The 22,573-nt window shown below is 42.6% G+C and overlaps 1 protein-coding gene across 2 annotated transcripts in view; it reads left to right on the top strand.

Annotated features, from left to right (window-relative positions):
- BICC1 (BicC family RNA binding protein 1) overlaps positions 1-22,573 on the top strand; it is a 1,115,336-nt gene that overhangs the window by 900,734 nt on the left and 192,029 nt on the right. Inside the window, exon 7 of one of the 2 annotated variants that reach the window (XM_069611225.1) lies at positions 1,696-1,890. The exons of the other annotated variant lie outside the window; for it this stretch is intronic. Coding sequence (XP_069467326.1) covers positions 1,696-1,890 — 195 coding nt within the window. The remainder of the gene's footprint in view (positions 1-1,695; positions 1,891-22,573) is intronic. 2 annotated transcript variants of the gene reach the window in all.

Raw genomic sequence — 22,573 nt, 5'->3', positions numbered from 1 at the left:
TTTAGTACACTTAAACTACAGTGCAAACTTGTAACTCAAGATACGCAATAATGAGCAGGCAATAAAAAAAAGCAAAAATAAGAAGTATATAGGATGGCCACAGATACAAGGAGATGTACTGCAAGAGACTTGTATATGAATGACATTAGACAGATATTGGCAACATGTGATGTGTCCCCTGAACAGCATCCTTAAAAGAAATGTTGAAGCTAGATTTAAATGAATATTGACTAATTTAAAGCAAGAATAGCCGAAAATCAGGTTACTCCATGCTAAAGGCAAACGTGGATGTAAAAAGCACTAACAACGAGAGTAAATATGTACAACATCTTTTAAAAAAGATTATAGTGTACGGAAAAATTAGTGTTCGGATTAGAGATGATCCTTCGAATTATTTAATTTTCAAATCAACCCCATATATGTCATGTCTGGTTATGTTATTTGGATGTTAGAATGGCAAACTGTAATGTATTGCTTATGTCGGATAAACCATCATCCACATACTACTCGGCCTTGAACTAAGATAAATATCTCTCTCCCACACACACAAATGCACACAGAGTACATGTCCAGCTATTTAATATGCCACAAAAACAGAAATACATTGTATGTGACAAAGCGAGGAATCCAGGCATGCACACCTATGGCTGCAAAATGATCTCCATCCATGTTTCAACAAAAGGCTTGCGACAATAGTAGCTTGATTTACCTCTTGTATATTGTTCATTGTTTAATTGTTGCTTAAAAGTGCCAATTCATTGTAGGACAGTGTGTTTCCTTTACACTAGACATTCAATAGCTGATGATAATGTACATAATATTTTAATGTATGGGAAGGGTTACATTTGTGGCCTTAAGTCTTGATTGTGATCATCACATATTCAGCGAGATGCTATAGATATCCATTGGAAAAGTTCACATTTTCTCTTAAATCTGTGATACAGAACAGCAATTTAATTTTTGTTTGATCTTCACCCCAAAGCCCCTAATTATGCTTTTCCTCTTTTAGGACAATCAAATTAATTATAAACGTATTCAAATATATAGCCTATTTAAATAAAATAGCCTATTTATTGTAAATATGTACCATCTCCAATAGGGAACATAGAATGGTCTCTTTAATCCTGGATTTCTGCAACTCACTTTTTTGGGTCACCTTTCTTTACGCTAGAGACTGATGGGGCATGTTTATTGAGTGGCCTTACAATGTGGTGGTCATGCCTTTACAGATTACAAATGACATAGCATTGGTTTTCATTTGGGTATAAAATGGTCTTACAAATGATGCTATCACCCAAGAAACAGAGCACTTCTTTGCTTCTAACCCATGCTAGAGGAAGATTATGGCTTGCAAAGGTATGCATGCCCATTGATGTGCAGCTTTTGTTTTTTTGGTATACTACCTTAATCACTGGTATATCTTTACTAAATAGTGTTCTTAATTGCTGACTGGATCAGTCTTCCTTCAAGCTCTTCAAATGAATTAAAAACCCTCAATAACATTTTCTGACCTTGCACCCTCATAGAATATAGTAGCAATGCATCAAGTGTTAACATATAAATGTTCATTGAGTTATACTTGATTTTCATAGATGCTTGTTAAAACAGGTTATCTACATTTTATAATCATATAAGCAGTAGATTAAGAACAGTGGTCCTGAATAATTACTGTAGTCTCTCTCTCTTTCATTTTAGGAGCTGCTTCCTTTGGTACTGATGTTTGAGTTACCTATAGCTGGTATTCTTCAACCAATCCCTGATCCCAACTCGCCCGCTATTCAACATATATCACAAACCTATAACATATCAGTTTCTTTTAAACAACGTTCACGAATGTATGGTGCTACGGTTGTTGTTCGAGGTTCTCAGAATAACATTAGTGCTGTGAAGGTAAATCACTCCAAAGAGATATTGACTAACATAACTACCTGTCAGACAGCCGTTTTTATATTTGCTTAATTTACAGTAGCAGGTGTTTATATCAGTGTTCACTTTGTAGTCGTAATGTTCAATACCTAGTGTGAACTTGTGTAAGGTAATTGGTAGTTTGGGTGAAGTATTTTATCCTTAGTGGATGTCTTCGTTTCTATACATGTCCTAGAAGGATAGTGCAGCTATAGGAAATGACTGTTTTCCTGTTAATGAGACTCGGAAACTAATTTACATAGGAAACCACTTAAAATGTGTGTTTTATTACCTCCATCAGGTTTGAAAAATATTAGACATTAACCTGCTTGCTTCTACAGCTTCACTGTGATGCAGAATCTCCACACTCCTTACATTAGTGTGAAAAATATGTAACTATAGAGCCAGATTCAGAATTAACGTAGGGCTATTATAGTCTTTTGCAGCTGCGCAAAGGGTTTGGTTGGTGTTTACAACTATCAGATTAAATTGTCAAAATTAATAACATATTTAATAGTCACATTTGGACAGATATCCGATATTTTACATACATTTCTATAAGCCTTTCCAGTGTTGCAGTTGGAAGGAGAGCGAATAGGAATGTAGATGCTCCAAATATTAGAACTCCTACCAAAGCTAAAGCTAGATAGTCACAAATCTAGATAATAGATGTTTAAGTCTCTAATCCTTGTACTTTTGGTCTTATGCTCAGCACAGAGATTCCCAGACGTTATGGTGTGTCAGATACAATTCAATGCTACTTAAGAAGGAATTCAAATGTGCTTTCTTACAAGGCAAATTCAATATCATGCCGCAAGGTACATGAATAAAAAATAAGGACCTAATATTTCCCACTGCCATTAAAAGTATAAAACATGGAAGCTTGTCTTAAAAATATACAGATTCCTTCGGTGGCTTTTCCTGGTTTATGGCTATCCTCAGTCTTATGATGCTTTGCTGCTTAAAAATGGGTTCGATTAGATCACAATTTTGTTTGCAGAAGTCTTTATCTTGGTAACTATCTCTCCTGAACTTCTTTTAAATGTGGAGACTTTTGTTATGCTTGTTATGTAACTTAAAACTTCAATGTGGCAGCAACTCTCCCCAGAAAATGCAGCCATCCATTGTGTTGTTAATGATGAACTGCTGATATGTCCTAAACCGTAGCTAATTTGAACACACAGATTTTGTTAGCACATGTCATGCCTGCGCCACGGGCGCACTCATTTGCAACCATCATGGACTAATTGTTATTCATTCATCTTCATAATACTCATTGAACAACCCCTATTCACATTTGGTCCTTAATTCCCATTTGCACAACATTGGTACTTTCCTATTTAATTCAACTAACTACATGTACCATAATGCACCCTGCTTCAGCTATCAATTCCTGGCCATTCACATTCGTCTGTATTGGAACCACAATCCCCTGAAGCCCTAGCAATCAGTGCTGCTTCCACCATCTCAGGACCAGAGAGGGAGGAGGCAGATTATCTTCAGGTGTGCTACTCTAGGTGCTGCCGATTAGCCTGCCTCAGTACAGGGCAGGGCTGTATTTAAGCAGCTGCCTGCAGGAGTTCAGTCTCTTCCATCAAGAGTCCTCCCAGCCCCTTTTTGCCTTCTGACTCTAATTTGTATGCTGTTCCTGCTGCTGCATTTTCCTGCTTTGATCCAGTGCTCTTTCGGGGCTGCCTGCCTTGCAGCCTGCTACACTCTGCTGCCTACAGCCCTAGCCTTCTGGGCCCTCTGCCTCACAGCCCTGCTCCTCTGGACTCCCTGCCTTGCAGCCTGCTACACCCTGCTGCCTACAGCCCTAGCCTTCTGGGCTCCCTGCCTCACAGCCCTGCTCCTCTGGGCTCCCTGTCTTGCAGCCTGCAACCCTCCGCTACCTACAGCCCTGGTCCCTGCCTTGACGCCCTGTTCCTTTGGGTTCGCTCCTTGCTGCCCTACTCCTCTGGGCTCTCTGTCTGCTGCCTACTACAGCTCTCAGTCCTGCTCCTCTGGACTCTCTGCCTTGCAGCCTACTACAGTCCTCTGCAATCCACTACAGTTTTTCTGCACCTTGTGCCATCCGTTACTGCAGCCCTGCTTCTTTGTTTGCAGCCCCCCTATTTCCTGGCTGCTGCTCCCTTGCTCTCTTCCTTGTTTGCAACCGCTTGTTCTTGATCCCTGTCCTTCTCTTCCTTGAGTCCTCTGTCCTCCCCTTTAGTTTACCCATTTCTATTGTACTGTTTTTTTCCTTCATTCCCTTCTGCTAGATTTCTCTTAGACTTCCTTTCCCCGGTTATTTCTGTTCTTGTCTCTCTTGTGTCTTATGTTGATCCTTTGTACAGAGCTTGACTGTTGGTTTCCGGCAGGCAACCTCTGCCCCTTCCCTTGTTGTGTTTTCTGTGTTACAGACACCCACAGCTGTTGTTCCCAGCCATGAGCAGACAGAGTGGGCCCCTGTAATAGTAATGGGTGCAGAAGGCTGGAGTTTTCAAAGGTCCGTGGAACACTCTTTTCCATTTCTGCATACACCCCAAGGGGGAATCCAGTTTGTTTCTTTGTATTTCCTGCCCCTTTCAGTTCACAACTACAGTTACCTACTTTTCTTTCTTGTTGAGTTTCCTGCTGTGTGTGTACTTATCTGTCCCCTTACATCAGCACAGTCATCCAAACCCTACCTGGGGGCCCTGTGCCACTCTTGACAGAGTGCCATCCTTGACAGAACATGACGTGTTCTCCCTTGAGGTTTTTTAACCCTTAAACCCACAGACCTAGGGAACTCGCAGTAAAGGCACATCAAAACACAGCCCATGCCTCTGGCTGGCAAAAGCTTCGCACCGCGGCTCCTCTAATGAGCATCACTGTGTCTCTAGGGATGATGTACTTACATCATGACTACACCTGTATCCAAAATTGACAGAGCCTGGTGACTAAGGAATGCTAGACTTGGTCTAGAGTAGCTAAAGTTCATTGAGAATCAGCACTGGTCGGAGAAGGTTTTCCAAGCCCCGAAAATGAAGGCTTTCTATACTTTTTTGTGCACAATGTGGTGCAAAAGATTGCCAGAAGAATTTGAGTAGAGGCAGACAACCTGGACCTTTAAAAGATTATAGGATTATGAGATCTGTGTACTTCCCTAGACTTTATTGGTCTAGTCAAAGGATATCCTCACTGAAACAGGGTATTTGGATTAGCAGGAGGAAAAGCAAGTATCCAAAAAAGGTTTTGTCTTCAAGGTTGAATCTCCTGCCCAAGGAATTCTTGAAGAATACATACTGTTTCAACTGAACCAACCCAGAAGGAAACAGTCAGACTAGGAGCACTGGTTCATTTGTAATGCCCATCTGAAAGAAATAAAGTGAAGTGGAAGAGTCTGAGGGACATTGACTACCTGGACCTATCCCTACCCTACCAAGTGATGTTGAAACATTCGTACAAATGTACATTGAGCCTTGAATACTGAAATGAAACAGAATCCTTAATAAACTAAATGGCAAAATATATTTGGCTAAGCTGTAAACTTTGGCTGAAACAGCCATCGGTGAGGGATGCACACCCTTGGCCTAGCGGATTCACTAAAATGACGTTCCGTTAAAGTGTTTCTTTGACAATTACGGGATTACTGTCATTCATGAGAAAGAAAAACACCAAACAGTAGTTGAGGCACAGACCAACTCTGTATTTGCATAAAACCAGTGTAACCATTAAACAACGGCCTGCACCAATGTGCTAAAAATGCCAATGCATTTCGGATATATCATCTTTCATCAGGGCAATAGCTCTGAGTGTTACAAAATTAACCAAAGGAACCCAACCAGTATCGAATCACAGGAATCAGAAAACAAGCAGCAGGATGGAAACCAACCCCATATTAATCAAACATAAGTGAGATGGCAGTAACCCATTAGTAGTGTGGTCAGCAAATCATGTGACTAAACAAAACATATCTGTGTGAAAACCACAAAATTAAATAGAGTTAATAGCGGGCCAAACACCTGCACCCTTTTCCAGGAGTCCTGTGGTGTGGCTTTGTAGTGGGGGGTATGGCCTGTAACACCCCAGCAGTCCTTGCCAGAAAAACTCCCATGGCCAGATAGAACAGGGCCAAACAACTGCGGCCTTTCCCGCAGGATTTAGTTTTTCTTAAACAGTGCCACAAAAGTCATGAAAGATGTTAACGAAAGTTAAGTGTGACACTGATAAACTACTCGGCTCTCTATCACAAGCAGCTGCAAGTATGATCCAAGTTATAGAACTCAATTCCAAACCCAACTGTAACCTTCTTCTCAAGACTTTATTAATGGGTAAATCTGGTCAGGTAAAAATAGACTATGAAAATCCATTGCATCTATTTATCAGTGCCTTATCTACATCAGGTAGTTCTTTCAGAGTCTCTGAATGTTTCATTTTACTGAAGACTAAAGGATCTTGACACCCTCGTGCATTGACCTCAGCCTGTGAAAACATCAGGCTAGCCCCCCGTTATCAGCATTTATCTTCTTCGCTGAATGAGCTCAACAATTCATAAATCCCCAAGGTCACTTTTCCTTGCTTACCTTACTCCTTCAGAAAGCAAACCAAGTCTCTTAGTTATCTGTTCTTTATCTTGAAATGAGTCCAACTAAAAGGATCCATGAAGACACTTTAAGGAATTTCTAAATAGTTCCTGTCTTAGGTAAACACGGTGTTACTAATGACACATACAACACACCTCCAATTTTAAATGGTTTGTTTGTGAGGATGTTTTTCACATTTCCTGTGGCCACAAGGTACTTGTCTTTTCCTCGGTGTTAGGCTCCATGCCCCTCTTTCTGCTCATCTTCTTCATGAGTAGGTGTCCCGGTCACTTTTCCTGCCAGCCATCCCCCTGAGTTTCTCTTTCGCAATTTCTTACCCCTCTTTTGGGGTCTTCCTTCACCCCTCTATTTCCTACATTTTGTTTGTTTTCCTCAAGCCTTATCTACTTCTTCCTCATCTTTCCTTTTATGTAGTACCATTTATATTTCCCTCCTATTTTCCACTGGCATTCTCAGTGATTCATCTGTTTCACCAGTTTCTCCTGTCCTTTCTTCTTTCAAACCCCTCTTCTTTGCCAGCACTCCCACACAGGTTCCCAAACTTTCTTCTTACTTTTCTGTTAGCTGCTGTTTCTCTCTTTTCCCTTTTGGACCTCTTTTCTTGTCCTTTTCCTCTGCTTTTCCCTGTCCAAATACCAGCTTGGGTAACTGTTGCTCTCTGGCCTTCACTATCTTCATCTTCAATTGTCCTTTCCTTCCCATTCTTGTTTTTCTGGACTCCTTATACTTTTTGTCTACCTCAGATAACCTAATGTTTTACCGCCTGCGTTTTCTCATTTGCTGCTGTTTCTCCTTTAATTCACCCTTCTACTATGATTGACATTTGATCTACACCATTCCCCCTTAGTCCTAAAGCTCACGTATTCCGTTTTCCACTTGTTTCAAACTCCTTCTCCTCACTATTCTGGCCATTCATGCATTTTCTGTTCTGTCTCTTCCAACCTAACCTTTTCTCCCTGGTTTGAGACATCACCCTTGCCCTAGCTCATAATTAAATTTCCCTGCTACATCCTTTTTGGGGCTCTTATGCTCATCTTTTCCCCTACAGTTTCCCATCTCCTTCAGTGCCTTTCCATTTCCTCCTCCTCTCTGGATTTTGCAAGCGCTTACATATCTGGACTACATCTCTCATCAACTTGACTTCAGTCTCCCTCCACGCCTCTGGAATTTCCTATCCTGTCTCCCTGAAAATAGCTTGCCCCATTCCTTCCCTTTGTTTTCCCTCTCGCCTTGCCAAAACCCCTCCTGCATTCCGTTTCCCATCCCTGGTCCTTTCTTCCTGCCATACCTTGACATTTCTCTTTCGCTTCTTTTTCTCTTTCCTATCTTGTCCCATACAACTGCTTCCTTCCTCTTCCTGGACTTCTCAAGTTGGTGCTACCAGTGAAGGTTTGTTATAGTCAAGTGTATGTTTGGTATTGGTTCCACCTGACAGTTGAGCCCCTGGGGTTTCCCTGAGAGTTCATACACCAAGGCTTCCAACACTCTCATCTTCTGTCCCCAGCATGACTTATTTCTCTTCAGCAACATTCTCCCTTACTATCCACGATTGCTAATCCAGCTGAATGCCAGGTACCAGGTGCAGAAAGATGCCTTGGGTCAGGACTTGCCTTTATGAAAAATACCAGGATGCCTCCAGGCTTGCTGAAAGGTACTCCACTACTTGTGGTTCTTTCCTCCATACCTCGTGAAACACTTGGGTTGTTTCCAGTTTGGGGAGTCAATGGTCTATCTTCAGTATTCAGGTACCCAGTTAGAGCTTTGGCAAATCAGATGTTCATGCTCCAAAACCAGGAAATGGCTCCCCCTTTTCACACCTGGAGTACTTGATCGAAGAAATGTAAAAGCAGAACCACCAGATCTCTTAGATGTTTAGAAGGAACCATGGCACTGGTAATTTTAGTCAAAGGTCCAAAATTGGGTTGAAACTGTCACCAAAATTCCACAGCATCATGATGGAATCTCCACATGTATGTCCATTTCAAGTAGAAGCCTCTCCTTTCCTGGAACACAATAATTGACAACAGAGAAAATGTCATAGCATTGCCTCCATGGAGATTGACAAATCGGAAGCCGTGCTTTGGGTATCAAATAGGTAAATCACATCCCTGTGGTTGGCCTGGACTCGTCATCTCTGTGTAATTGCTAGGCATGGGTGAAATGATATATCTGGTTCTGAGATCCCACAATAACACTATATATATGAATGCATTACAAATTAGGCTTATAACACTGTACTAGTATCCACATCACTCTTCTGGCAGGCCATCTTCCTGGTTTTCTCTTTCTCTCCTCCTTCCTCAGTTTTTGGGACATTCTCCTTTGCCCATCCTTCCTCTGTATTCTGGTAGCCGTCAAGTCTTCTCTTCTTTCAAATGTCTATTTTGAAGTACTAACATCTATATTCCCTTCTTTTGACTCGTGGCCTTCTTGGCTGTCCATGTTTCCACCTTTTCTCGTTCCATCCCCTCTTCCTTTCATAGAGCCTCCACAATTTCCCTAATTTCTTCTTAAATGCCCTTTCCTTGCAGTGTCCTTCTTCTATTTTGTACCTCCTCATCACCCACACAAGTTTATTTCCGTGTCCCTTATTTTCTTCCTTCGTTCCCTGTCCAAACGCCACAATCGCCATCCTCTCTGGTGCATATTGTTCTCTGTCTCGTCATCCTCTTTCTTCATTCTTACACTTTCCTTTGCAGATTTCACCCATGGATGTTCTTTCCTCTGCCTACCTTGACTTCCATTTTGACAACTGATTTTTCTATTTTCCTCCTAACACTCCTGTTTACCCCTTCTCCTGGGCTTCATTTTTTTTCTTCTGTCTAACCCCTTCTCCTTATTTGGGCCTTCCTCTGGCAGCAGCTTGGCTGTCTAGTGTTCTGCCATTTCTGTCACCCCAACTGGTTCATCTCTGTTTCCTATAATTTGCTCTTTTCCCTCATGCCTCCTCATTGGGGCTTCTTAATCCCTTTTTTCCACCCCTCCTTTGCCTTTTCCCCCTGGCTTCTTTTTCTCTTTCCTATCTGCGCCTGGGCATCAGCTTCTTTCCTCTTCACGGACTTGCATGGACTCAATGCTTTGAAATATGGGAGTCTTGATTTGTCCAGGAAACCCGAGATGTGTGGCAGATCTATGCCATCCCATTGCTGGTGTTCCCCCTGACCCAACAGAGAGCTCTTTGGTTATGCTCCTTCTCTGCTGTAGTGGCCCATGGCTTTACAGAGCTAGTGCCCTGCAAGATTATCCCCCATTTTAGGGGGCAACATATATGCTCCCCTCCAGTCTCCTGCATCTCCTCTTATGAGCTGGCTGCCAACACTTGCATCACTCTACGCCACCATCTTTATATGGCTGAACCATCATGGTGCTTGGAGACCACTTTCTTGTCCCCACTGGACCCACATCCAGAGGACATAACAGGCCAGGAAAGTTCAGTATCACCAAAGATAAATCACCCTTGTTTCTCGGGGTGTCCAGCTTTACAATGCCATCATCAATGTTGTCAGAGGCTCAGGCCTGTGGGTATCATTGGAGCAGGTAAGACCATAAGCCAAATGGGACATGTGGTTTTATACACTGGGTCTCCCACCTTCGCCTCACCAAACCGTCATATTCTTCCTGCTAAACACACAAGGTAGTAAGGAAAGAGGTTTAGGCAATGTGTCAGCATCACATCAATCAACAGACTTAAATGCACTTGTATAATTAGGCCTTACTATCCAGCCTGTTAACTAACCTTCTAAGAACACTAGTCTGATTTTAACTCTGATTTGTTACAATCTTCAATCCAATTCTTGAGCGCAACATATTTAATGTTCACTCTTTATTTAAATTACATTTGGACAATAAATTGTTTATCTCTTGACTTTCTTGGATTTTGCTTGCATTTTTTCTGCATATCCCAGCTCCTCTGGTGGCGCAAGTCTTTCTTGAAGTAGCTAAATGAACAGTCATGGTGCCCCAGGTATCCCTGTGCGATATTAGATCCAAGAGGCTTTTGGCATCTCAGAGAGAATGCATTGAGCCCCTGTTTTCTCTTCTCCTTCTACTGCCTGTAGGACTTTCTCATAGGGTTCTATGGTATCTTTGCGGAAAGGTGCTTTTCACAACTCCCATTGAGCTTATATTTTTGCACAATGGGAGTTGCTAAAAGGATTTCCCTTCACTCCCCATTCCCCCAATAAACCCCCTGAATCCTTTGACTCTCTGAGGGAGACTCTGGAATCTCCGACCATGATCCACCCACCTCCCCTCTGTCATTATCCTGGGGGACACCCTCCAAACCACTACACTCATCCCCTTGGCCCTGCATCCCTCCACTACCCAGTCCATTTGACACACTCCTCACTTACCATTTCTCTGCCACTCTTCGCTAATTGGTATTGTGCAATGGAAGTGTTGCACTGGTTCTGCGTGTAATGTCTATTGCACAATCCAGGAAGTACACATCTCACAGTGGCCTCTGTCTTCTGATGTTCGTGCTCACATTGTTCAGTTACTAATCTGCAAAACAATTGTACAGATTTTGGGGAAAAAACTAAAGTTTTATGGAATCCTCACACTTTCCAAATATTCTTTTTGTGTTTTTAAAGGAACTGTATGCGATTTTATAAAGTTTTTCAAGAATTGAGTTTTGCCCTTGTCATTTTCTTTTGAACGTATATTTTACCAGCTACAATTCGGGGGGGATGGGGATGCGGGGGTGAAAGAGAGGGGGGTGTTTCGTGAAAAACTTCGAATATGATTGTAAACCAATCATACCTGTACTAATCACCACAAATGGCTGTACTGGTACATATACTGTTTTAATTATTTGCTGACAGGGCGACACTTTCCTTGCAAACTTGCCTATGCTCCTTATTTTCGAATACATCAATGGGGATTTCTGAAGTCATCGGCCTGGTGCTGAAAAAGTAATTCAACTTTTCTTGCAACATTTTCCCAAAGCACACGTGCCTTGTTGTGCAAAGTAAATGTTCAGTTTTCAGTTGATCAAGTGTTATTTTCATGCCATACCGATGCACTGAAAGCCTACCTAACAATGAAAACTGATTTTCTGACGGTCTCTGAGGAATGCAACTCTTAAAAATATATTTCTTATAAAAGAAACCTGGAGAACCAATTCCGGGTCCTGGAATAAATCAGCGAGAATTCCAAATAGATTCATCAGTACAGATTCCATAGATATCGCCTTTCTTGTCTGATTGGGGTGCCTGGTCTAGGGCCATCTGAGGATCTTTACTATTATCCTCATCCCCGTTGCAACCGGAATTCTATTTGCTGGTTGGTCAATCATACATTCCGTCCTGGATCCTCTGGCTTAAGCCCTCCACCCTATTGGGTCTGGAATGGCACAGGGAAAACAGTGAATGCTGTTTGAGCTTTACTTCTTTATTTCATTATGAATTAAATATTAATTACTGTGCCCCAATCAAAAACATACTCAAAATCATCTGTACTTCGGAGTGAAAAACACCCCATATAAGATCATTCTGTGTTTATTGAATGTCAGTGTATTTTATATGTTCGGATGCTATCTCAACGTTCACTTCAAGCTGCATTAGAAGGTTGATGCCTTTAGCTCTTTGTCCTTTTATCGTGGAAGGACCCAGGAATAGAGCACTGCTATCCAGATAGATGTTTACCGGGCAGATGATCAGGTCCCCTGCGGTGGTTCTGTTTAGACACGGGGAAGCAGACTTTGCCCCGTGGCTCTGAAATCTCGAACTGATCGGTGGCAGAGGCTTTTTTTGGTGGTGATTGGGGGTGGGGGGGGGGGGGTTACGCAGTATGTTCTTAAGGGTGCAATGGTGTTTTAAATTATTGAAGATCAGTGGTGGGTGGTTAATATTGTAAGTGCAGGAGCATTCATACCTCCCCAAATTAGTGTGAGCTACTGAGCATAGCCAGGAAGCCCTAAATAATATTGGGGAACACTCAAATAAACATAGAGGAAGCCACTCCCTCATCCATCCCGCACATACACAGATGCACGTAACATTCAAAACACACACTTTATTATTAACTTACCTTAACACTCCGGTGATCTGCTTTAGTCTTCTATCCTTGTGGAGGGGCAGTAATAGAATGAATGTCACTGAAGGCATGAACCAGTAGGGGGTGCCCAGTGGAGTAACTTTGCAGACAATGTTGTGGGGGAGGGACATGACATCTAAAGGAAAGCAGCCAATGCGAAATGAGGGATACAAAATGGTGTGCCGCGAACGTTAGGGGGGACAACCACCCTTGCCCCCCCCTAAAACTACGCCCATGGGGTTCCAGGGTAGGGTTCATAGTTGAGCCCAACAGCAAAAAACACTGTCTAAGCTGTTTGGAATTTTCTTTTAAATATGTATTTCATTCTATTTTTTTATTCTCCATTCTTTTGAATTGAATTAGTGTAACCTCTGGCCAAGAGGGAGGTGTGGGGGGGCAGGGCATTGGGGTCATGGTGGAACAACCCAATGACGCCTACCACCCTCCCCACGTTGCATATCCCATGCGCCCAGCTCTCTTATTTCGAAATGTAATCTATAAGAAAAACAAAACATTGAAATAAAAAATGAATATTTTTCCTTTTTTCCTACTCCTTTCCCTTTTTATAATAGAATGGGGGTATTACCCTCCACAGGTGCCCACTGTCACCCCCCCGTCTGACCTATATTAACCCCTTTAAACCACCTGCCTAGTTCTCAACCTTTTGTGACCCCAGGGTGGGTGAAAACACCCCATTTTGTCTGAGGTGGCCGTTAGCTGTGACAAATCCAAGGAATTTGTCCCCTCACCCCAAGAGGGAGCCACCCCCTCTGGGACTAGGGATATGAGCCCACTAAGCTTAACACCCCATAGGAGATAGGGCAAACGGGATCCCACTGGGGGTGTTTCCTCCTGCCCCCCCTTAGAGAATAGGCAGTCTTTGAAATGGGATATGTGTTTTTCTCCCTTGCCCTGTGAATGCAATACATTTCTTGGTTACATGGGTATTGATGTATGTTCTGAGTTACCAATTCATATAAAAAAAGTTGTATGGTGTCTGACGTTTTTCAGCTACCATCCTTAAATCAACCCTAAGAATGGGACATAAGTCCCCCACACCCCTTGCTACAAAGAGGAAGAACAACCCATCCATGTTGGTGGAAGGGCACAAATAGTCCCTTGCAGCCACATGGGAGAATGCTACTCGAAAAAGGTGTAGCCTGGAGCGTTGAGCTGGCACCTGAGGTGGTGGTGCTGCGACCCAAAGTTGAGCCCATGGAGCGCCAGGCAAACAAGCTGCAGCAGAGGAGAAAGAGTAGGTGCAGCAGACCTAGAGAGGGAGCTGGGGCCCCGGTTCCCCAGTGAGATGCTGATACACCATCAACATCCTGCTGGGAACCATCCACTCTGACACAGACCAGGAATGCCAAAGGAGGAAGATCATGCCACCTCACCAACAATCCCAAAGTGGGGTGGGAATAGAACGACCCCAAGGTGGGGTGACAACCAGATAGCCCCATGGTGTGATAGGAGTCATGTAGCCCCAAGGGGGCCTAAAGAGTGGCATGACTCAACATAGGGTGTGAAACCCAAGACCCCAGGGATGTGAATCTAACAGGAAAAGTTGAAAGGACAGTATAAGGATCACTGGAATGTAAGCTTCGGGAACACGATTTACAAGTCCCAATAACCTGGTACAACGTGTATGATAAACCACAAAAACGAACACTGATTTTAAGTACAAACAGGTAGACCAAGAGAAGAAAAGACACTGCTTGAAAGTGAACTTACAACCCAAGCCAGGGCAGAGGTGAAAGAGACATTACAATTACTGAGCAGAGAGACAAGTGCCCCCTTCCTTGAAACATAATAGTGGGTCAGAAAAAAATCACCATTCAAACATTAGGCAAGAGGACATAGCTTTAATTGTGTTCATATATTGTTCTCTTTTAGTGGTAAGGGCAGGCATCGAGTTAGATTAGGTTTCTAGGGGATAAACAGATTTTTGTGTTGTAGGACATCCTCACGAGCACCCTTTTGACCGCTTTTCTTCCCTTTAGGATAGGGCCAAAGCCGACAAGGTCAAATGGGACTATTTTCAATATAGAGACACATAATTCAAAATACCACTACTAAACACTGTAAAGCATCACACTGTTAAATGTATGCTGTACCGTAAACAAAGTTGTGTTTTTCGAAATACATACATCCAAAAATAATAATTGATGGACCTCGGACCTCTATTTTGTTATACACATTTGAAATCACCTATTTCAAATGTACTTTTATTGCAGGTGAAAAAAAGTCTTTGATACTTTGACCTGTCTCTCCTCTAGATGCTGCTAGATTGTGAACTCAGGTCGTAGCCTGCCTAAAGAGAGAGGGCTACGCCCCGTTCTTGTCAATCTAGGGCCGATTGCATACACTGGTTTGGTGGCATGAAATTTGCCACCAGTGTCAGGCAATGTTGGACTTGAACTGGTGCAAAATGACACTTTGCACTGGTCAGTCTTTAAAATTGTCATTGTTGTGCTGATCATTCTGCGCAAATGTAATTGCAAAACCTCCCTGTCTGTATACAAAACTTACTTTTCAAATATACATTTAACAAATGAAAAGTCTATTACTGTAAATACATAAACAATAAACAAAAATATATATCAACATATTGCAGTTCCATAATATTAAGTGTTCATTTGCAATTAAGAATATACATGTCTATGCCGGACAGATTGAGTTTACTTAGCATATGATCACTTGTGTCCAAATCCAGAACAGGCCTAGCAGGCTCATTAGACCCTTTGTGATTCTAACGGGCTTGAGGATGTTTCAATGTCTCTGTTCATTTCTAATACATGCAGCTGTTTCCTTTCTCCAAAGTGCTCCTCAATTTTCTTTTGAATTTTAGTTGTGGTTATTGTAAATTCAAGACCCTTTTTCCAATTGTCTGCCAGAGTAGATTCTGCCTCCTGCCCCCCAAAAACTCTTACTGGTGTAGAGAGGGGGGACAGGGATGGGTCTGCATGCACTTGGACCTGAAGCTGTTGAGCCCCCACTACAGGAAACGGGACCTTCCTGGTTACTTCCAAAGGCCCCCTCACACCATGTACTAGAGGGGTACTAGCCGTTTTAGGCTCCTCCCATTCTGGGGCTCTCGGATCATCCTAGAGCGAATTGCTCCGGAGCTTCATTGTCCGATGAGATACTGACTTTGGACAAATTATAGGATGGTTCATTTGCCCTGGGACAAAAAAAGAAAAACTGTGCCGCTCAAAGGCGAAGTGCCTGCAGATGCCGCACGGACTCCAGGCGGGCCTCTTTCACAGAGGCAATCTCCCACTCTTGCCCCCCACACGGGGACTGAAAAGAATAAAGACCCGTGCGGCTCAAAGGCCGAATGCCCGCAGTTGCCACATGGGTTTCAAACCAGCACCGCCGTTCACGAGGGCAAACCTTTGGTTTGTTTGTTTCCTTATTTCCTTCGCGCAGGGTTCCCGGCTGGCAGAGATCTGAGTGGCTCAAAGGTGAAAAGCCCGCAGTCGCCGCACAGATCTCAAGCAAACAAGCCCCCGTGCACTCAGACAATGGTGAGGAATTGTTCAAATTGCTGAACAGCCTCGACTACCAGGTTCCAAATGGCTGGATTGACTGGCTGGGCTACGATAGTCCCTGCCGTAACAGCAACAGCCCAGATGATCGGTTTACTCAAATCGCTCAAATTGCTCAGGACAGTTTACTTAGAACAGAGAGTAAGTTTATCGTGCATTTGCCATGCATTTAACATGAATTTTGCCATGTGTTTACCCACCGCAACTTCAGCAGTTCAATACCTCAATAGCCGCAACTCAACAGCTCAGCGATGACTAGCAGTTTCTGTTTCTTAACATGCTCGATCTACAAAAACCTCACCTCTCCAAACGTGACCACAGACAGCGCTGAAAATGCTTGCGGAGTGCAGAAATGCGAACAGGTATGGGACCCAGCACCCGGCACTCAGCTTCAACTTCGATTCCAGCTTTGTCGGCTCGCAACGGTCCTCACAGCTGCCTGGACTGTATTAGAGGAAAGGACCTATCGGATCGTCAAGCCGCACCATTATTGCTGATCTACTGCTCTCACACACCGGAATTCTTGTACTGGCTGCTTCCAACAATCAGCAATCAATATATATAAATACGTATCAATATTTTTCACCAGACAAAAATAGATATTCAGTAAGACAATTGAATGTAGCAATGCTGTAACATAAATCATATCCTTATTAAGATCATGCACGTTAACAAAACTTGAAACCATTAAAGAAAAAATACAAATGACCTCTTGCATGCTGCTTGGGAAGTGATGTGGAAATTCAGGCACTCGTTTAACTAAACAAGCCAAGAACATACGATGGACACCCGTGAACTGACATATACATGTATATGGGAAAGAGGGTCCTCTCTGGGTCCTTAAAGATTGCTAATTGGTCATGCAAAACGTTTTGATTGAGATTGCGTAGAAGATTTCTGAGTTCTTCAAAAAGATCTTAATTGTTTTAGTCTAGTTCCTGCATTCGGTCTCCTATACAGAGAGCTGCTTTTTGAGAAATCCTCACATTATAGGGCAGATAACTAACTTTGTTCTGAAAGTTCTATGCAATGTTTAAATGTGGGATGTGTTTTTATATTGTGAGAATCGATAAGCTCTTATAAAGGATAATCCACCCTCTGTCTTGAGTCGAGGAAACAAAGAGCACATCCACTGATTTAAAAGGCCACTAAAAAGGTTTTTTTTCAGGTTTCAGGATGTGGATCAGCAAAAGTAAACATAAACTGGCCTTCTTGGTGATGGACTACCAAGAGTGTGAATGAAAGATTGAATCAATAGATAACCCAACATATGAGTCCTTCTTGATGGGGGGCATTCCTCACAGTTGTCTAGCCAGGCAGTTAGTTGAATCCCCATAGCCATCTCCATGTGTGACTAGAGAGGGACACAACTGGGTCAGAGACTCACCACTCTGCATAGCCCTATTTCGGATCTTAATTAGGGGATGAAGGGCTGCCCACAGAGTCTGGTAATCTCAAGAGGAGAAACATCTAAACATAACAATGGTACCTCAAAGGGTCTTCTTGGAGTTTGCAGGAATGTGAAAGTAGAATAGCAGAAAGCAGGGAGAGGGAGAGGTAATGCTAGACCACAGGTGTATATGGGGAGTGTAAGGTCACTTCATGTGAGGATCTGTGATATTAAGGAAGGGATACCTCATCATACAGGGCCCCTGTGGTTCCACTCTAGAGTTGGTGTCCCATGTCTAGATTTCTGGGGGTTTTGCCTAACCTGGGTTTGGTGTTTTCACCCCCTTTTGTGAAGGTGGTAATTTGGGAACAATTAAGAAACAAGGGGGTGCCTTCTGGGGTTCTGACTGTTCTGGACTCCAGAGTGGAATTAGGGTCGGGAGGGCTCCCTCCTCGGGAGGGCTCCCTCCCCAACTTACCTCCTCCTTAAAGGCTCAGGATTTGTTAATTCCAGAATTTACACCCTGTTGATCTGCCCTCCCTGCAGGGTTTTTGCTAACTAGATTCTGGAGAGGTGCAAGGCCTAGGCGATCCCCATATACAACTTCTAGGAGGTTTCCGTGCCTGGTGAGCAGCTTCTCCTGCACCCCCCACCCCCTTTTCAAGAACTATGCTCCATATGACTTCCCACACCCCTTAAATCCCCAAAGGTTTATGATATTGTTACTTTGGAACTTGCACTGATTGGAATAGGACAAATAGGTTATGTCTTCTACATGTGAAAATAAAAACCTAAAATAAGGAAAATTGGACATAGTAGTGTTGAGTTTAGGAATCCATGAAATAATGTTACTGTTTGATTGTTTTAATGTTTGTGGACATGTGATGCAAATAAGGAAGTTATTTTGCATCTAATGTAAATGCTTCATCAGGTCGTCCCAGGGGTTAATTTTGCTTGACAGTAATTTATATGTATGCTTATTAATGTATATTCTGAATAAATGTTTTATAAAAAAGTTTCATTTTTCATTTTTTTGTAAAGTGTGGAATTTGCAATTCTTTCAATTTATTTTTTCAAAGTAAACATTGTATACATCACCAAGAGCAATTGTTCTTTCCATTGATAGTTCATACCATAGGTTTCAACTGGTGTCTCGCGTATTGTCTTCTGTTATTTCAGTGCTCTGAGACCTATGGGTGTGCAGCGCTAGACAAGAAATACATTATTATTATTACCCTTTGTTACCTCACGCCACTATTCCAGAGTTGCCTGACACAGTAGTATCATTTGTAGTCTGGCATCTTGTCTCAGACTGCTGGATTTTGGATTTGTATGCCTCCTCTTAGGGGTTGTTCTTTTTGGAGTGAATGAAGAAAACTCCTTTTCTGTTGGTCTTAGGTCTCAATTAGTATTTTAATATCTAAATGTGTTCACATGTTGTGTGAATGATTTGGATTTCTAATTCTCAAATATTCTTTCCATTTGATTGTCCAGTGGGGGGAGGTAGTAGAGTGCTAACTTTGCGTTCATTTTACCTGTTGCTTAGTGTTGGGTGTCATGACCCACGTTTGGACTATTACGCTGCAACACTTGTTGCTGTGGGCTTAGGAAATCCAAGAGGACGGAAATGCCCACATTTGCGCCAGAATCCTTGAGGACGTGCAGTCTTTGCGCACAACAAAATGGTTGCCTGACCTGCCACCCACCAGTGTGAGCGTGAGGGACCAGGGGTGCCATGAGTGAAATGTGTGCCAAAGGAAAAACAGCAGTGCCGCTGGCTAAAAAAAAAGCGCTTTGAAATCACCTTTGTTTCTCTGAAATGCAAGCTAAAAATGCCTATTTTAAACATTGCAAGATATTCAAAAATCTCAATGAACACCAGCAGACATTTGGCAGAAGGTAGACTTCTGTGCATACAAAATCTGGAAAGAGAAAGAGCCTAAAATAATGTTCATAATGAAACTGGCTGAGCTGTGGATGTCAGCAGCCTAAGTTAAATTGGACTGAAAGACGCTAAAATATAAATGTTTAAAATAAATGAGTGACCTACTGTGGAGTGTCACATAGTTTGCAACTGTTAAATGTCATAGTTTTGAACTTAGAATCAGTGTTCTAGTTTGGTTTGAATGTAGAAAACTGGGAATCAAAGTGACATTTGGCTGAAGCCTGGCTTGAAGAGAGTGAATTCTGCCCGGCAACTACCCCCGAAAGGAGTTGAAACTTGATCAGCAGCTGTGTTCCCAGGCTTGGCTGCATTCTGCTGCCCCTGCCAAAAGGAGATGACACCTCTCTGATTGAATTAGTGGAGTGGCACCTGGGGACTGCAGGAAACTAAACAAAGCACTGTCCTTAGCCCAGACAAATGTTAAATTAGGGGGGTCGTAAATGGCTTCCTCTCGGAAGGAAACGGGGAGGGGCACTGCATCTGTGAGCAAGCTGAGCTTGGGGGAAGTGGATAAACCAGAAATTCCACCATGTGCTTTGGAAAACCACACCCCTCGGGGCCAGAGCACAATTTTAAAAAGATGGATAATTCATAGTGCAGACTTGTAAAAATTATATAAATAACATCATTCTTGTGATTTTTCTGTGCACATTTTAAGAGGTGGTAGAACTCTGTACCATGTTCTGAGGCAAAACCCCATGAATTATGGAGATTGCAGACACGGGGTTCACGCTAGAAAAAATGAAAAGTTACTGGAATATGTATAGAAAGGCGGTGTACATGTGTGCCATTTTTAGTAAACGTCCGATATTGGTAAACCAACCAAAAACGAAAATAAGTTGTCATTTTTAATGCAAGCTCTTAGAAACATCAGAGTTGGAACAGAATGTACCATAATAAATCTGTAATATGTACATGTAATGTCAACCACTTGTGTATCTGGGAAATATGTATTTGGATCAGAAATAGATTTGTGTGCAATTTGACAAGGGGAGGATCCTCTGACCATAAACCAACCTCATCACTCTGACTCACAACTCAGTTCCCCCAATCAAGGGAGAGAGGAGAACTGGGCCAATGATAAGTTGAGAGGGGCAGGCTCAGTTATGCTACGCACATACCCACTTTCTGAAAACATAGAAAGAGCCACTGGAACCCAGGCCGGGACATTCACTTTCCACTTTCATGCGGGACGCTTTGACGGGAGACCCCAGACTTCAAATCCATCAATCTCCAGAGACCAGAACTTAACTCCAGAACATGTAGCAGAGAGTCCTGAATCCTTTTTCAGCAGGCCTCCAAATCATTTGCAAACTATTCAACAGCCGGGCAAGCTGTTTGAATTTTTGCCAAGAACTTTTGCCAGAACCGGTAGCTGACCCAGAAGGCAGAATTATCCAGAGAGACCAGAGATCCAGAGAGACCAGACCCAGACCAGATCGCTGAGAGCTGACCCAAATCGCTGTGCGCAGAACCAGTACCCAGTGGCGAGAGAACCGCAGCCAATCCTGACCCGATCCGTGAGGAAGTCGCATTCCTGTCCAAAATATACTGTGAGTACTCAGCCTATCTAGAACTACATCATAGAATTGGGTGTCCTTCTCTGACTTTAAAGCTGCAAAACTGTCATCTGTCATTCTGTCATTCTGAAACTTTAAAATTTAATTTCTGAAAATCTACCTCCACAAAATCGTCCGTATCTCTTGAACCGTTTGTGATAGAAGCAGGATCTAACTTTCATTTTAAAGCTAGGATCCTGGGCTTTCCAACGAACCCTGAAACGACTTTCTATTAATTATATTTCTTCTGTAATCGTGATCGACGCACTCGGAAAAAGTGCCGCGATTTGGCTCAAATTTCTTCACGTGTCAAAATAACAGCTCCTTGCTTTCCTTTGCTGAAATTCGTTTGCAACCTGACAATCATTCCCAGAGCATTGCTAAAATGATCCTGAAATAATTTAAAGTATCTCTCACTCACCCTGAACCTCTAGAGGGAATTAAAATCATTTTAGCATATTTTTCCCTTCTTTGCATACCACCTTTAAAGTACTTTGCCTGTGTTTAAAATCATCCCTGTTTCTCTAAGCTTGCTAGGGGGGAACTGAATTCGTATTGTACTGTGATTGTATTCCTGAGAACTGTGTGCTCTCCCTTCCATCTTCTATTGCATAGGGGGAGAGGGCGGGGTGAGTCGCCCAAAAGGGGAAAAGTGATTCTATTACCTTTTGCTGAAATCATATCAAGTTTATTCCTGTGTTGCTTCTTTTCCACCTTGCATTTCCTTGTACCATATAAAGCATTCCCAGCTACCTTATCCTCTATACTACTCCTAAGTAATTAAACCAGTGTGCTAGTATAATATCATCCATTGTTGATCACTGTCATATGTCTAAGTGTGATATCAAATATTAATTTATTATAAAAGTGTGATATATATCTATTGTTTAATTTTTCAAATAAACCTTTTCAATTTGTAAAACAAACCTACTTCTTGGCTCAGTGGGGTCAGGGGGATTCTTAGAGGGGCGTGATACAAGGGTTCATCATCCAGATTATAACTTGTCATAAAAATATATAAATAAGGGCTTCCCTTCAGCAATCCCAGACAAGGCACTGACCTAGTGGGAATCCTAGATTGGAGTCTCTAACAGAGTGGGGGCTCGTAGCCGGGGATTCTGGATTAGATCTATCACTTGTGCAGATTAATATAGTGTGCCAGCTGACAGGATACATATCCGGTTAGATCACCACGCTGTGTTACGCTGTAAAGCACTCCTCAAAGGAACGCTCTAAGGAAACGGTCTGTTTTGCAAAATAAAATACAAACGTCTGTAAGTCAGGAAGGAAATCCATCTCCAGAATGACGACCTTGGTAGATATGAAGATAGCTAGGGAGCACCTCTTACATAAACTGTTTGTGAGAGGTGAATGGTCTGAACAGGACCAAAATGTATGGTTGCAGGCGATCACACAACAGGTCACTACAACTGGGTGAGATATGTGGAGAGATCAGGGTCCCTTACATGTGGCCCTGAGTGAACTATATATGGCTCCTGAAGCCAAAGATGAACACAATAAGATTGCCAGGATAGCGGCTTATTTGTATCTATATATGGGAGCCATGCAGGACAAATGTGCTGAAGGCCAAGATCTGGCAAATAGGCAACAGATGGCGTTAG

The sequence above is a fragment of the Ambystoma mexicanum genome, chromosome 8 (genome assembly GCF_040938575.1).
Source record: "Ambystoma mexicanum isolate Mex_15411 chromosome 8, UKY_AmexF1_1, whole genome shotgun sequence".
In the NCBI taxonomy this organism is placed as follows: Eukaryota; Metazoa; Chordata; class Amphibia; order Caudata; family Ambystomatidae; genus Ambystoma; species Ambystoma mexicanum.
The sequence above is the reverse complement of the archived record's forward strand: the minus strand, read 5'-3'. Positions and strand labels throughout refer to the sequence as shown.